Source organism: Diceros bicornis, chromosome 25, assembly GCF_020826845.1.
Source record: "Diceros bicornis minor isolate mBicDic1 chromosome 25, mDicBic1.mat.cur, whole genome shotgun sequence".
NCBI lineage: Eukaryota > Metazoa > Chordata > Mammalia > Perissodactyla > Rhinocerotidae > Diceros > Diceros bicornis.
The window spans coordinates 7166796-7180167 of record NC_080764.1 but is presented as its reverse complement, the minus strand read 5'-3'; the positions used below and the strand labels follow the sequence as shown (position 1 = coordinate 7180167).

The 13372-nt window shown below is 54.1% G+C and overlaps 2 protein-coding genes across 3 annotated transcripts in view; both read right to left on the bottom strand.

Moving 5' to 3' along the window:
• Window positions 1-3933, bottom strand: part of ARFGAP3 (ADP ribosylation factor GTPase activating protein 3) — a 55783-nt gene extending 51850 nt beyond the window's left edge. The window contains exon 1 of the mRNA XM_058568209.1: window positions 3802-3933. Within this exon, the coding sequence (XP_058424192.1) occupies window positions 3802-3870 (69 nt within the window). The 5' untranslated portion in view covers window positions 3871-3933. The remainder of the gene's footprint in view (window positions 1-3801) is intronic.
• Window positions 3934-11380: 7447 nt separating this feature from the next.
• Window positions 11381-13372, bottom strand: part of PACSIN2 (protein kinase C and casein kinase substrate in neurons 2) — a 143358-nt gene continuing 141366 nt past the window's right edge. For both annotated transcript variants that reach the window (XM_058568208.1, XM_058568207.1), the window contains one exon: window positions 11381-13156. In XM_058568208.1, coding sequence (XP_058424191.1) covers window positions 13044-13156 — 113 coding nt within the window. In that variant the 3' untranslated portion in view covers window positions 11381-13043. The remainder of the gene's footprint in view (window positions 13157-13372) is intronic.

Genomic DNA, 13372 nt, shown 5'->3' with positions numbered 1-13372 from the left:
CAAGCACGTGTGAACAGTGGGGGTGAAGTGACAACTGACACGAAAGCTGCCAGTCCATTCGATTCAGCGTTTATTGATTGCCCGCTGTATGTCAGACACTGAGGTGGGCGCTGAGGTGTTAGGAAGTCGACGGGATCACTGGATTCACAAACACTTGCTGAGCCCTGCTCCCTGCCAGGCCATGTGCTGGCCTGTGAAGAGCTCACGGTGCAGTGGGAGAGAAGGGCACAGAAATTAAGACGCCCTGTGGTAACTAACAGCCATTAGAGTGAGAAATTCCCTTCTGTGGGACACCAAACAGTGCCACCGACTCTGCCAAAGGTGCTGTCCCTCTGCGGGAGGCTATTTGTCTCCCCCATTTACTCAACTAACAGTTGTGCCCTTCCTATCAAGTGTGTGCCTGGCACACACGAAGTGGGCACACAAAGGTGGTCCAGGAAGACTGGGCCCGCACGGAGCCCACGGTCTAGCAGTCCAGTGGGCAAGACAGTTAAGGTTGAATCTTAGCAAGCAAGGACAGAATGCAACACATGTTCTAGATGGGGTCCAAGAGGCATTTGGGATATCAAGAATAGAGCCTAAAAGGGCAATAAGTAGCAAAAGCCTGTGCAGGAAATGGCCCTGTGGAGAGAGGTGACAGCCGAGATAGGAAGAGCGTGCAAGCCTGAATCACCCCTGAGGGGGTCGCAAGGCTGGCTATGAGAAGAGAGTGGGGTTTCTGACATGGCAGCCTCAGCATCCTCCTTGATGCACCAACCATGACGAGGAACTGCTGGAAAGGAGTTCCAGGAGGCCGGGGCCCTATCTATCTTGTTCACCTGAGCTGAGCACCGAGCCTGGCACAAAGTAGGCACTAAATGCAAAACCAGGTCGCGGGGCCACTTACAGGGGTGGGAGAGCTAACGAGTCGGGAGTGGGACACAAATCTGGCTCTCGCGACACTGCCTGGATTCTCCTGTTGGAGCAGAAGACCATGCTTTGAGAGAGGGGATGGCACTATGTTGATATGCAATCCCAAACCAAAGCTGAGACACGGTTTTCTAAGCAGAATACCAGTTCTCAGGGTGATGAAAAACAGTTTTTGACTAACAATTTGTTTTGCCTAACAAGGGGCATAATAATTACTACAGAAATAACAGCTAATACTGCGTGTTTACCCATGTCAGGCACTGTTGCTGGCCACTGCATCTTCATAACAACCCCACCAGAAGGCGCTGGCTTCCTGGGTGTGTGTGTGATCTGCGCAGTTGCACGGGGCCCCGCACTCAGGAGGGCTCATGGCTGTTTAATGCTCTGCTGTCTCATCTTGAAACTCTTGAAACTTTTCAAACAAGGGCCCTGCATTTTCATTTTGCACATTTTGCATTACCTGCAAACCATGGAGTGCGGTTTTGATCCCCATTTTAGAGAAAACTAAGGAATTATGAAGTTAAGTATGACAGCTAAGAAGTAGTATCTCGGGGACTGGACCCCAGGCAGCCTGCCCCGGAGCACACCCTTCATCCCTTCACCACACTGCCTCTCACGGCAGAAAACACACAGCCAGGCAGCCCTTTATCTATCCTTCAGCTCCTAGACTATCAGCTCCCTGAAGGCAGGAGCCCATCTCTTTATCCATCAGTGTACCCTCAACGCTCCGCAGTGTCCAGCACACTCAGGTGCTCAACGGATACTTGCTGAATGAATAACTCAAGCAATCAATATAAAACTAAGGAACGATATAGCTTCAAGGAAGGATTCACAAACTAGAAAACTGACCCATATGAATTAAAACCTTTGATCCAGAGTAAATATTCATCATACAAGAGAGGAAGAAATTGGATACCACATTATAAAAGAAAACCAAGTTGTTTCTCTTTAACTCCTCTTCCCGTCTCGTCTAACTGAGAGCTCTTGTTTACAACCCCATTTAAAAAATGCTTGTCATCATCCAACTCTTCCACATCATGAAAACTAGTTTTCATCTGCTTAGGTAATGGTTTCTTACTAACGATCAAATAAGTCTTAATCAAGAAATGTAGCACAATACTGTGGAACATCTCCAGAAAATACTTTTGCTCCATGCTCTTAGTAATCCTATTACAGAAGAGAAAATTTTCCACAGGCCTGTGGTTCATGATAAAAATAATAATAACAAAAACTAGTTGACATTTATTGAGGCCTGGTATGTGCAGGGACTGCTCTGAGTGCTTTTCTTGGATTTTCCCATTTAATCCTTACAACAACCCTCTGAGTGGATTCAGCTCATGCCCCCATTTCAGATGAGGACAATAAGGTACACGGTGGTCAAGTAGCCTGCCCAAGGTGACACAGAGAGCTGGGGTCTGGACAATAGTTTATAAGCAGCCCACACGTGTCCCTCCAAAGTGTCTCTTGGTATAAAGACACTGGCTTCTTATTTAAAATGGGCACCTTCCCTTTGATGAATTCAGTCAGAGAGAATACATGCTATGTTTCTGAGATAAAACAGACAGGAAAACATAGTTTCCACACTGCTAATGGCAGATCCTAATCTTGTCTAGTTACACAGCAACCACTTTTTATAAACAGATCGATCTAAATTGGAAAATCAAGAAAACAGCGAAGAAATTGGCACCGGAGAATTTCTGGAGCCTCTCTCCTCCCGACCTTCCTACCTTCATCGGACATCACCTCCAATAAACTGTTACCTCTCTCATTTCCCTTAGGCTGTAAAAACATGGGCTCCCTTCCACCAAGACTTAAAGACATCTAAATTTTGTAAAACTCAAGAACTTTCTATGCTGTCATGTCATGGCTCGTGACCACGCTCATTAACAGCTGTTCATTTGGGAGGTGACAGTGGGGACCAGACAGAACTCCTGTCACAGCAGGGGAGGAGAGAGTCCATGCTGACACGACAGCCCTTTGCCCTCTCCAGGTTCCACTTCGACCTGTGATCCTCAGTGGAGGGTGTTGCTTTAGCCCCAAGTGTCATCACAATATCCCCAGCCAGTTGCGAAATGTAAAAGTCACAGAGGGGAAAACAGCCTCTGGAGACAGAAAAAAAAGGAAAACCCCAATCTCCAAAGTAACCCACAGGGAGGGAAGAGAAATGGTCTGTGGTGGGCTTTCTTAGCAAGAGAAAAGAGGTGGAAGCCACTGCAGAGACCACTTGGCAGCTTTATCAGACAGGGAAACTGAGGCTGCCACCAAAGGACACAGGGAACCAAGCAGGCCCCACACAGGGGCCCCTGAGGAGCTTGAGAGGTGAGCTCGAGGGTGGGGTGGGGCGAGCCGAGCTTTCCTCAAGGCCCAGCGCTACCAGCTGGAGTTTCTGACCGGCGCATCTTCCCGGCTGGGTCACAGGTGGCCTGCGGGATCCGACCCCACTCCCAGGACCCCCCCACGTTTGCTGTCCAGCCCGCTCTCCGGGCCGGCGAGCTCGCCCCCAGCTCTCAGGAAGTCACAGTGTCCACTCCGTCACCCCCAAAAGCCGCCCCTGCCCGCGTGTATGCTCCCCGGCCCTGTGTCAGGGACCCACAGATGTCTGCCTCCGGGACCCCATATGCTCTCGCCTCCCCCCGCAGGACCCCTAGGGGTCTGCCCCGCGCCGGACCCTGCTGTGCGCCCCCTCCCCCGCCCCTCCCCTGCTGAGGCTGGGGGCGGCGCGCGGGCCGGACCCAGGCGAGGCCCAGCCGCCGCGGCCGCACAGTGCGACGTGTCACAGGCCCGACCGGCTCCTCCTCCCACGGCCGCGGCCGCGGCCACAAGCGCCGCAGGGGCGGCCCCGGGGTTCGGCGCGGATCCCAAGCAAGCCTGAACACGCCCGGCGACCGTTACCTTGTTGGTGGGCACCGAGCGGAGGCGCTTGAAGATGGTTAGGATGTCCTGCTTGCTGGGGTCCCCCATGGTCGCCAGAAAACCGAGGCGCAGCTGGCCCGGCCAACCGGGAAGGGCCGAGCTGCAGCGGTTGCCGCCTCCGGGACATTGACGACGGCCGAGGGGCGGGGCTGCGCGTGACGGCCAGGCCCCGCCCCGCCCCCCAGGCCCCGCCCATGGTCCCGCCCACAACCGGAGCGCACGCGCCACGCTCCTTCCTAGGGCCCTGCTTAGCTGTGCCGCTGGCTCCGCCCACTCAAGCCCCGCCCCTGGTGCTGCACGCGCGTGCGCAGGAGCCTCGCGCTTCCTTCAGGCCTTCGCCCGCGGTTCGCTCAGGGCAGTGCTGTGGGGTGCTTGGCCCAGGTGGGGTTACCTCCTACGCGCTTAGCCTGAGGAGCCACCAGCGCTTTGGCTGGGGGGTCGCCACTTGGACTTCCTTGGCCAGGGTCCTCTCACCTCCTCGCCTTGAGGGCGGCGGAACCAGTCATTCCTGTTGGCCAAGGAGGAAGCTTGATGGGAAAGGGCCCCCCGCCGTTTCCCGACGCCTGGCGAGGACCGCCGTTTCCCGAGTCGCTTTCGTTTTTTTTTCCCCCCTAACCTGAGGCCGGGCCCTGGGCGGGGCGCTTTCTACACCCGGAGATTGGTTTTCTTGGAGTATCCCTTTGGGAGTGATAAGAGATTCTCATATTGAGGTATATGGGGTAACTTCAGGTTCAAAACTGATTCTGCTAGAACTAAAAAGCCTGACTTGTGGCCTATCAAACATACGTTGTACATCTGCTTAGCCCTTAAAGTCAAGATAAGAATGCATACTTCCCCTCCTATGGCCTGTGGGTAACGCTGGATTAGTCCCTTTCCTGACATCACGGTCCCGTTGACCTAATTTGCAACTGAATACCTCTGAAATTTTGATGAAATTGTATCCTGAGTGTGTTGAATGTATGTTCTTTGTTCTAAAAAGGTGTAAGACTACTGCCTTTCCCGGGTTATAATCCTCACTCTGGCTCAAGTAAACTCACCTTATTTCTCTTATCTGTAGAATGGTTATTGCTTATTTTGCATCAACAGGTGTACAGGTGTAAGGTCAGTGAGAGGGCGGTTCTGTCAGGACAAGAGGCGCACAGCCAGGGGCCGCCGGCCAGATGGCGCAGCGGTTAAGTGCGCGTGCTGCGCTCTGGCCCTGGGTTTGCAGGTCCGGATCCACGCTGTGGCGGTGTCCCATATAAAGTAGAGGAAGATGGGCACGGATGTCAGCCCAGGGCCAGTCTTCCTCAGCAAAAAAGAGGAGGATTGACAAAGGTTGTGAGCTCAGGGCTGATCTTCCTCGCAAAAAAAAAAAAAAAAAGAAAAAAGAGGCAGGCAGCCGGAACTGAGGAACAGGGACAGGAGAAGCGTGACCCGTCCCAGCGCCTCGGGCTTCAGCCTGCCTGTCGCTGACGTCACGAGGAGAAGGCTTTAAACGCTGGGCTTCAGGCGCCTCCTTCACAGCAGCGGTGTGGCGCCACTGGAAGCACGCAGCCCGAGTCGGTTCAGCCAGCTGCTCCCGTGCCCTGGGATCCTGATCAGGTCGCCTCTCTACAGCTTGTTTTGCTCATCGGTACAGCAGGGTCAGAGATGGAGAATCAGGGCTGAGCAGCCTCCCAGGAAGCCCTGGCACAGCCTCCTCTGGCAGTGCTCTTTCTGCTGTTAGAGGCTAGAAGGTTCACACAACCGGCTAGAGGTCTGGATAGATACCTGCAGGGGACGGACGGGAGGCTTGCAGGGAATGTGGCCTCCTGTAATCCCAGAGCTGGAGCTCTTCTGAGGAAGGGAGATTTATTACGTTCCAGAACAGTGCATTCCTTTTGCAGGCCACTCTGCCTGGAAGTTCTTCCTTGTATTGAGTCCAAGTGTATACCCTGTGCTTCATGTCCGTTGGAGCTGGTCTGGCCCTACGCCGAACACCTGGAGTGCTGATGAAGAACAGCCATGCCCTTTGCGATGGGAACAGGAATGAGAGTTCCAGTTCCCTGTGGAGCTGAGATCTTCTTACTGACCGAGTTACAGATCAGATTCGGAGTCCTGTCTGCTCCACTCTCCGACAGAGAGATCCCAGAAGAGAAGAATGAAAGGGCAGTGCTCGTGAGCCAATGTCGAGAGAAAGAAGTAGGGTGCCAAACTACACTTACAGTGTGGTCCTGATTTTGTGACACACACCTTGATGATGACGACAACAAAACACATGCACGCGTGTATGTAGAGAAAAAAGACTGGAAAAAATACGCCAGAATGTCAGCAGTGTTACCTCTGGATGTCGGGACCAAGATGACTTGAATGCTTTTCTGAATATTTTTGCATCGTTTTCAAATTTTCTTCTGAACCTTTGTTCCTTTTCCAATTAAGGAAAAATCATTAACATTGTTATTTGAAAATATTATAAAGGGGCAGGAGCAGCCTAACCTGGCTGTCTTGACCTGGAAGTGGCCAATGGGCTGCACCCAGTTCACTTGCAGTCAGTTTCGCCTTGGTGAGCTACAGCTGGTGTTGGTTCTCCTTTCCGCAAAGAGAGGGATGCTATTTAAGTTCGTTCGTTCATCAGTTCTTCCCTTCCTTCACTCATTTCCTAGCCCTTTCCACAAAGGGTTTGAACAGGTCTACAGCGATATTATCTGAGTTGCATTGGATGGTCTGAAATTGATCTCATGTTTTCTTTTCCATTTAGCTCCACAAGCACTGGGGCTAGAGAGGAGATTAAGGCCCAGTCCCTGCACGGGTGAGCTTGCTGTTCGCTGGTGGTGACAGACCGCCCAGCATGGACAGTGGGGAGGGTGCGTGCTGGGCTGAGGTGCTCCGGGGCACGGAAGAGGGCCTTTCAGCTCAGGCAGCTACCGGTGGCGGTGGCGAGGTGACTCCAGTCACGGTAGGTAGCATTTAACGAGCGCCACCGCGGGCAGGCACGTCCTCGCTCTCTGAGGCCAGCGCCCTCGTGGTCCAACAGCACAGCCTGCTGGGCAGGGCACCGCACTGCGCTGCCCGCCTCTGAATGTTAGCTTGGATGCATGGTAGATCTGCACCTTGGGCAAGTTAGCTAACCTCTCTTTGCCTCAGGTTCCTCACCTGTAAAAAATAGGAATAATAATATTTACCTAGTTTTTGGGACTACTGTGGGGATTCAGTGAGTTAGTAAATGTTAAAGAGTTTAGGACAGGGTCTGGCACAGAGTGAAATACAAATGTTTACTACAATTATTCCAATTTTATAGATGAACAAACTAAGGCTTAGAGAAAGTAAGTATTTCGCTCAAAGTCACACAGCTAATTAAGGGCACACACTTGGAGCCCAGTTTGAGTGCAGAGAATACGACCTCACAGTCCCTGCTCTTACCCACTGATTCATTTTTATGTCTTCGTAAGACTGTAAAGTCTTGTCAGATCTTGGTGTGGAAAATCCAGCCTCTGTATGTACAGTGTCATATATAGATGACTGTATGGCTTGGAGGAACATTTCCGCCCAGCCACGGTTGGGAAGGATTTGGAGTCTCCATCTGGGGTCTGCATACTTTGGTTGTTATCGGCTTGAGTTGGGGTGGTATTGGGGGTACTTGGAGACCACCCTCATAACAAGGCACCCCATATTTGTGTGTTTTTTCAAGCAGTTTCACACTCGACCTCATATGATTATGAAAAAGAGAAAATAGGAAGCATTTCCCCATTTTCCAGGTGAGGAAACCGAGGGTCAGGGAGTTGAAGGACTTGCTTGAGGACATGCAGCTTGTCAGTAACACACGTGCCCCTCTGACCCAGTGGACACCTCTCCCTCTACCACCTGGCTGCCACCTAACCCTCTTGCCCCTTGCAGGGGACTCATAGGAATAGCCAGGGTGGGCTGTCACATTGGCCTGTGTCCCTTGCTCCCTGGGCTCTCTTTGTCCATGCTGTCCCCACCTCTTGGCCAGACTGTGGTTGGTCAGTCTTCAGGTCCCCAGGGTCCAGCTCCTGTGCCCCAGGGGTGGGTTAGGAGCGCCTGCTGGTCCTATGAACAAATCAAGGAGCACATGGAATTGCTGGTACTCTGTCTTGCTGTGTGGACCAGTGGGTCTCAAGGTGTGGTCCTGGATCAGCATCACCTGGGGACTTAGAGATGCAGACTCTGGGCCTCATCCCCAACCTTGTGACTCAGAACCTCTGGAATGCAGCCCAGCAAGCTGGGGTGTAACAAGCCCTCAAGGGGTTTGAAAAACAGCAGTTTAGACAACAGCACCTGCTGTTTGGAGTTGGGCCCCGGAGTTCAGACCCCAGTTCTGCCCCTGACTTGCTGTGTGGCCTGATGCAAGTCATTCAGCCTCTCTGGTTTGTTTCCTCATCTGTAAAATGCACTCAGATGTTGTGAGGAGGTTTATATGACCCTTTGCAGGGAAGAGTGCTCAGCATGGGCCCTGGTGTGTAGCTGATAAATGTTAAGCCCGAGGCTGGTGGAAACAGTGGACTGAGGAGCTGCCTGTTCCCTGACAATGCCGGGGTCAGCCTGGCTCCTCTGACCCTGTGTGTGGCAGCGGCCCCGGCTGGTGGAGGACAAGCCCGATACCTTAACCACAGGCCTGGCCAGATTCAGCCTGGCCTGGGTCTGCCCTCCTTGGGGTAGTGGAGCCGCCTCTATCCCGGCCCTGGTCTCTTCACCAGGGGGCCCCCATCTGTCCACTGAGGCACCGTGGCCGAGGCCCTTCTGCTGGCTCACACGGCAGAGACCACAGAGGTCCAGCCCGGAGGTCACTGCCTGCCCTCCTAAGGGAAAAGCGAGGCTCAGAGAGGGGCTGGCACCTCCTGCGGGCGTCTGGGGAAGGGGCTGGGGAGGGGCGCAGGCCCGCCCCACCTCAGAGACGCTCAGGGCAGAGCCGGGGAGGGGAGCAGAGTGGGGCAGCGGCCACCCCGGAGAGAGCTGGGGCTGTGAGAAGGGACACTTACGGGACAGGGCGCCTGTGCGCAAGGTCTCCTGCTTCTGGACACCCCCAGGGTCAGCCCCACTTTACGGAAACTGAGGTTCAGGCACTTGCTTGGGCTTCAGGTCCCGCAGAAGTGGGGGTCCTCCCCAGTCTGTCTGCAGACCAGCCTGACCTCCTGCCCCGGCGAGGACGCTTCCCCTGGAGGTGGGGAAACAGATGGAAGACTCCATAGGACTCTGCCTCTTAGGGCCTTGGGGCCAGGTTGGGAGGCCCTGCTTGTCCTAGTCTCCTGAGACTTGTAGGCTGACCTCCGGAATCCCCACGCACACTCTCAGAGGACCATCCTGCCCTCTCCTCCCTGGCTGCTTCTGCCCTGGTATCAGAATGATTCGGTCCCTCCCTGAGCTTCCAGAGTCCCCAAAGGCAAACATGGACCCTTCTTCATGTCTGTCGTGACATCACCGAGTCCTGCCCACAGCAAGTGCTCAAGAAATGCTTGGTGAGTGACTCAACCCAGGAACAGAAAATAAGGGAGGGAGCCGGCTGATTCCCTGCCGAATCGGGGCTCCTCGGGGTCAGGCCTCGCTCAGTTGCCCCAACCACTTGCTCTGTGACCACGGGCATATCACTCCTTGCCTCACTTGACCTCAGTTTCCCCATGAACAAGGAGGGGCTTGGGAGGTGGCCCACAGGGGCCCTTCTCAACCTCCGCCATCCCTGTCCTGACGGATGGTCGGTGGGTCCCCTCTGAGCCTGCCCCTAGTACCTGAGGCCTGGGCGCAGCTCAGACCCACAGGCCACCCAGGAAAGGCCAGGCCAGGCATGGGGAGAGGACTTGCACGTGTTTAGGTGGATAAGGGCCCTGCAGTGAAGCCTGGGGCACAGAGCCCAGCCCCATCTTCCGTCAGCAGGAACCTCAGAAGACCCAGTGTTTTAGCCAGATCCTGCCTGGATCACTTGGCCAGAGCTTGCTTGCCCTCTGGGCATCACGGGGTGGGGGTGGGGGGGCGGCTCAGAGAGGGAGGATGAAATACCCCCCTCCCAGCCCCCTGCCGAGGAGAGGGGACTGGGACCCCTAGGGTGGTGTGGGTACAGCAGTGATCCAGGGGGAGAGGGGGCAGCTTGGCCCCAGCTAGTGGCTATGGGGGGGTGGGGGAGGACAGAGGGGCAAAGGGGATTTGATGGCCCAGAGAGAAAGGTGTGGGAGGGACAGCCAAGTTTGCCGGAGGGTCCTGGCTGGGGACTGGGAGGATGGGGTGTCATTCCGCCACAGTAGGTTACCACCTCCTCAGTCTGTAGCCTTTCACACCTTACTCTAATCCTCCAACCAGGAAAGCAGGCACCACTCTTGCCTGGGGAAACTGAGGCCCAGAGGGGTCAGTTATGATTCCCAAGCTTGGCCCTGTCGAGGGCCAGGACAGGAGAGGGCAGGTGGGCAGTGAGGGCCCTTCAGGTCTCCTTGCAGGAGCTGAGGATGACAGGAGGCTGAGAAAACGGCCTTGCCCTGCAGAGATGGTTTCATCCAGACTTTTGAGGGTTCCTCCTGCTCATCCCCCTTGCTCTCTATCCGTAGTGGAGGGAGCAAGGAAGGGCTTGCCCTCAAGAATCCTGCAGACGCAGGTTTGAATCACAGTTCTGTCATGGGATCTTGGGCAAGTCACTGAACTTGAGCTTCCAGACCTTCTGTGTCCTCTTCTGCAAAGGGCAGTGACTCCAGCCTCCCCAACAGGCTGTCCTGACAGTACATGAGCTCACCAGTGTCCAGGACCAGCCGGCCCAGCAGGGAGCCATAGAGCAGCCATGGGAGCCTGCTCTGACCCCTCCCTTCCCCCATCCTACCTCGTCTCTCTGTGGCAGCCTGGGGCTGGTGAGGCAGAAGCTGGTGTCCGCCCTAGGCAGCAGGCAGCTCTGATGAGCTCCAACTCCTCCCTCAGAAGCGGGGAGCAGGGGCCTCATCACCTATTAGACAGAGTGGCTGAACAACAGATTTGTCCTCGGCCCTTCATGAGCCAGGCAAAGTGACGCTGCAGTGGCAGCTGCCCGCCCACCTTCCTCCTCTTGGCTCCCCGGTGAGGGCCCGGTACCCAGAGGGGGCGCTCTTCTGGGCAGCCTTACTGGGGTTTGCCGAGTGTGGCCACGAAGCCCTTCACCCCGGCCTCCTTTCTCACCCCAATGAGGCTGGAGGGTTCCGTGGGGATTTCACTCCTCAAGTTACGCATGGCTCTTGGAGGCTCTGTTTCCCCCACTGTAAAGTGGAAAGGGGGAGACTCACCCCACCCATGGGGATGTCTGGAGATGGGCATGTTCTTTGCACAGCAGGCACTCAGGAAATGTGTTCCGAGAAGCCAGGCAATGAATGGTCAGGTCTGGTGCTGCTGTTTGGGCCTCAGGGAGGGAGGGAGGGAGGCGCCAGCCTGCGGCCCACATTGGGGAAGCCCAGGCCACACAGTGGCAAGTTTCAGGGAGAGGGGAACCCCAAGGGGCTCCGGTGCCTCAGATCCCCAACCTCTGGCATGGCAGGGGCAGGTCTTGTGCCCAGATCTCGCCCAGCTCCAAAGCTAGTAATCGCCGACGAAGACACGTCCACCAGCTGACGTGAGCGTGAGGCACATGAGACTGTCATACTCACAAGATCAACTATTTATTGATTTTTTTCTAAAATATTATACATTTAAAGAAACTTCTAAACTGAAGACTTGACAATTTTTGGTAAATCTGTAGCAAAGGAATGAGGATTTCTGCTGGTAAGTTTTCATGACAAACATGGACACACATCCACTTTCCAAGCAAGACTGAGCTCACTGGAAACACAGTAATGCATAGCTTATGATGGCAGAGGCCATTTCACCAGTGTCTGAGTTACACAAAATAAAGGTTTCCCTCCCTCCCTCCCTCCTCCGCCCCACAATGACAGTGTAGCTCCCTGCCCCAGCACGGCGGCTCACTGATGACTAGGGACGCTCAGGAGAGACCCTTGTGCTGTGGGGGAGACCCAGCGTCTGTCTGCCCACGAGGATGTGGATGGCTGTGAAGTGTGCAACCGCTGGAGAGACGGGGTGTTGCAGCGTCTGCTACGCTGAGGCTGGTGAGGAGCCGGACCTACAGCTGGCCCGTGAGGACCGACTTCTACAGCAGGCTCCTCTCCAGAGAGGCCCAGGGCTGGAGGAGGCCCGGCCAAGCAGCAGGGCTGTGCTCGAATGCCACGGTCTTCAAGCAGTTTACAAATTAAACCCACTGTCAAAAGCCGTTAAATCTCATTAAAACAGTAGATGAGCTCTTTAGATTCTCTGAATATCAAATAATATTTACAGATATACATCAAGGCATGACAGTCTAATATAAAGCATCTTAATCTACAGATGCATTCGCTTGAAAAGTTATTCTTACTTTTTAACCTTCCAAATCACTGATAAAACTGTTAATTTGCAAGAGTAAAATTTTAAGCACGAACAGAGTAAAAATAGTTTTTAAATATGGTGACTTTTCGGGAGTACTACATAAGGTTATTTCCAAAACTCACATTCGGATGCCCCAAATGTGTAAGGAGCATTCACGATAGAAATCTGGCCATAATGTGTTCCCATCTTTCTACTGCAGTCTCCTGCCTCACACCTCCTCTGTCTGAAGGAGCGCCAGCTCTCGCGGCTGCCCCAGGCGGTGGCTTGGTTGACTAACAATACAATGTGGAAACAGAGATACCATTTCCTCAGGACTAGTGTACATCAATCTGTGCCATAATTTAAGTGGAAATGAATGGACAAACAGGTATATAAAAAACTATAACTGTACACAGCCTTTAAATTAAAAACCTCAAAATCTTCACTCAGAAAATGGCATGGAAGTTTGTTCATTAAGTTGTGGGTGATGGGACTGGTCAGAGAAAGTAATCAGTGGAACAAGAATCAATGTAACGCACCATTGACTCAGAGGAAAGGCGGAAAGACAAGGGCAAGAACAGACAGACAGATCCATGATAAGCCGACACGCACAGCGAGCGGGGAGGGGCAGGGCCCAGCGATCTCTGCCGTACTGCATCTTCCTGTGCTCAGGTCCCTCTATCTGCGCTGTGGAAAGGGTGCCGAGTCCCAGGTGAAATGACCGGCTCATCTGTCTTCAAGAGACACCATGAAGCCAAGAGCAACGGAACCATTATCTTTTGCAAGAAAAGGAGTGGACGCCTACAGATCGGCTGGAGACACCGGAGGTACCACTGCCCGGGGCCGATGGCTAACGGAGCTCCTGGGAACACCACCTCCATCCCTCCGCCAGCCAGCCCACCAGCACGTCACTGGATTGCCTCAACGTAATTCGCTGGGTACAGGCCAACGTGTCCGTTGTCCAAGCGTCCCTTGCACCAGCCCTGTTCATCCTCATCCTCTATCTTGGTCAGTTCGTCCCCTGCAAAACAAAAAGGGAGTGGTCCTGGTGAGCGAGCAGGTGACACACGGACCACAGGGTCAGAGAGTTGCCCTCACATCTTAGCTCCCACCCCAGAAGTGCTTCTGGGCCCACAGAGGGTCTCTAACTTGGGTGGGAGGGGCAGGCCTTCTCCTGGGGCTACGGGCCTGGTTATTTCTCTACTAAGATGCATTTGAAGCTGCTTTTTAGTCGCGG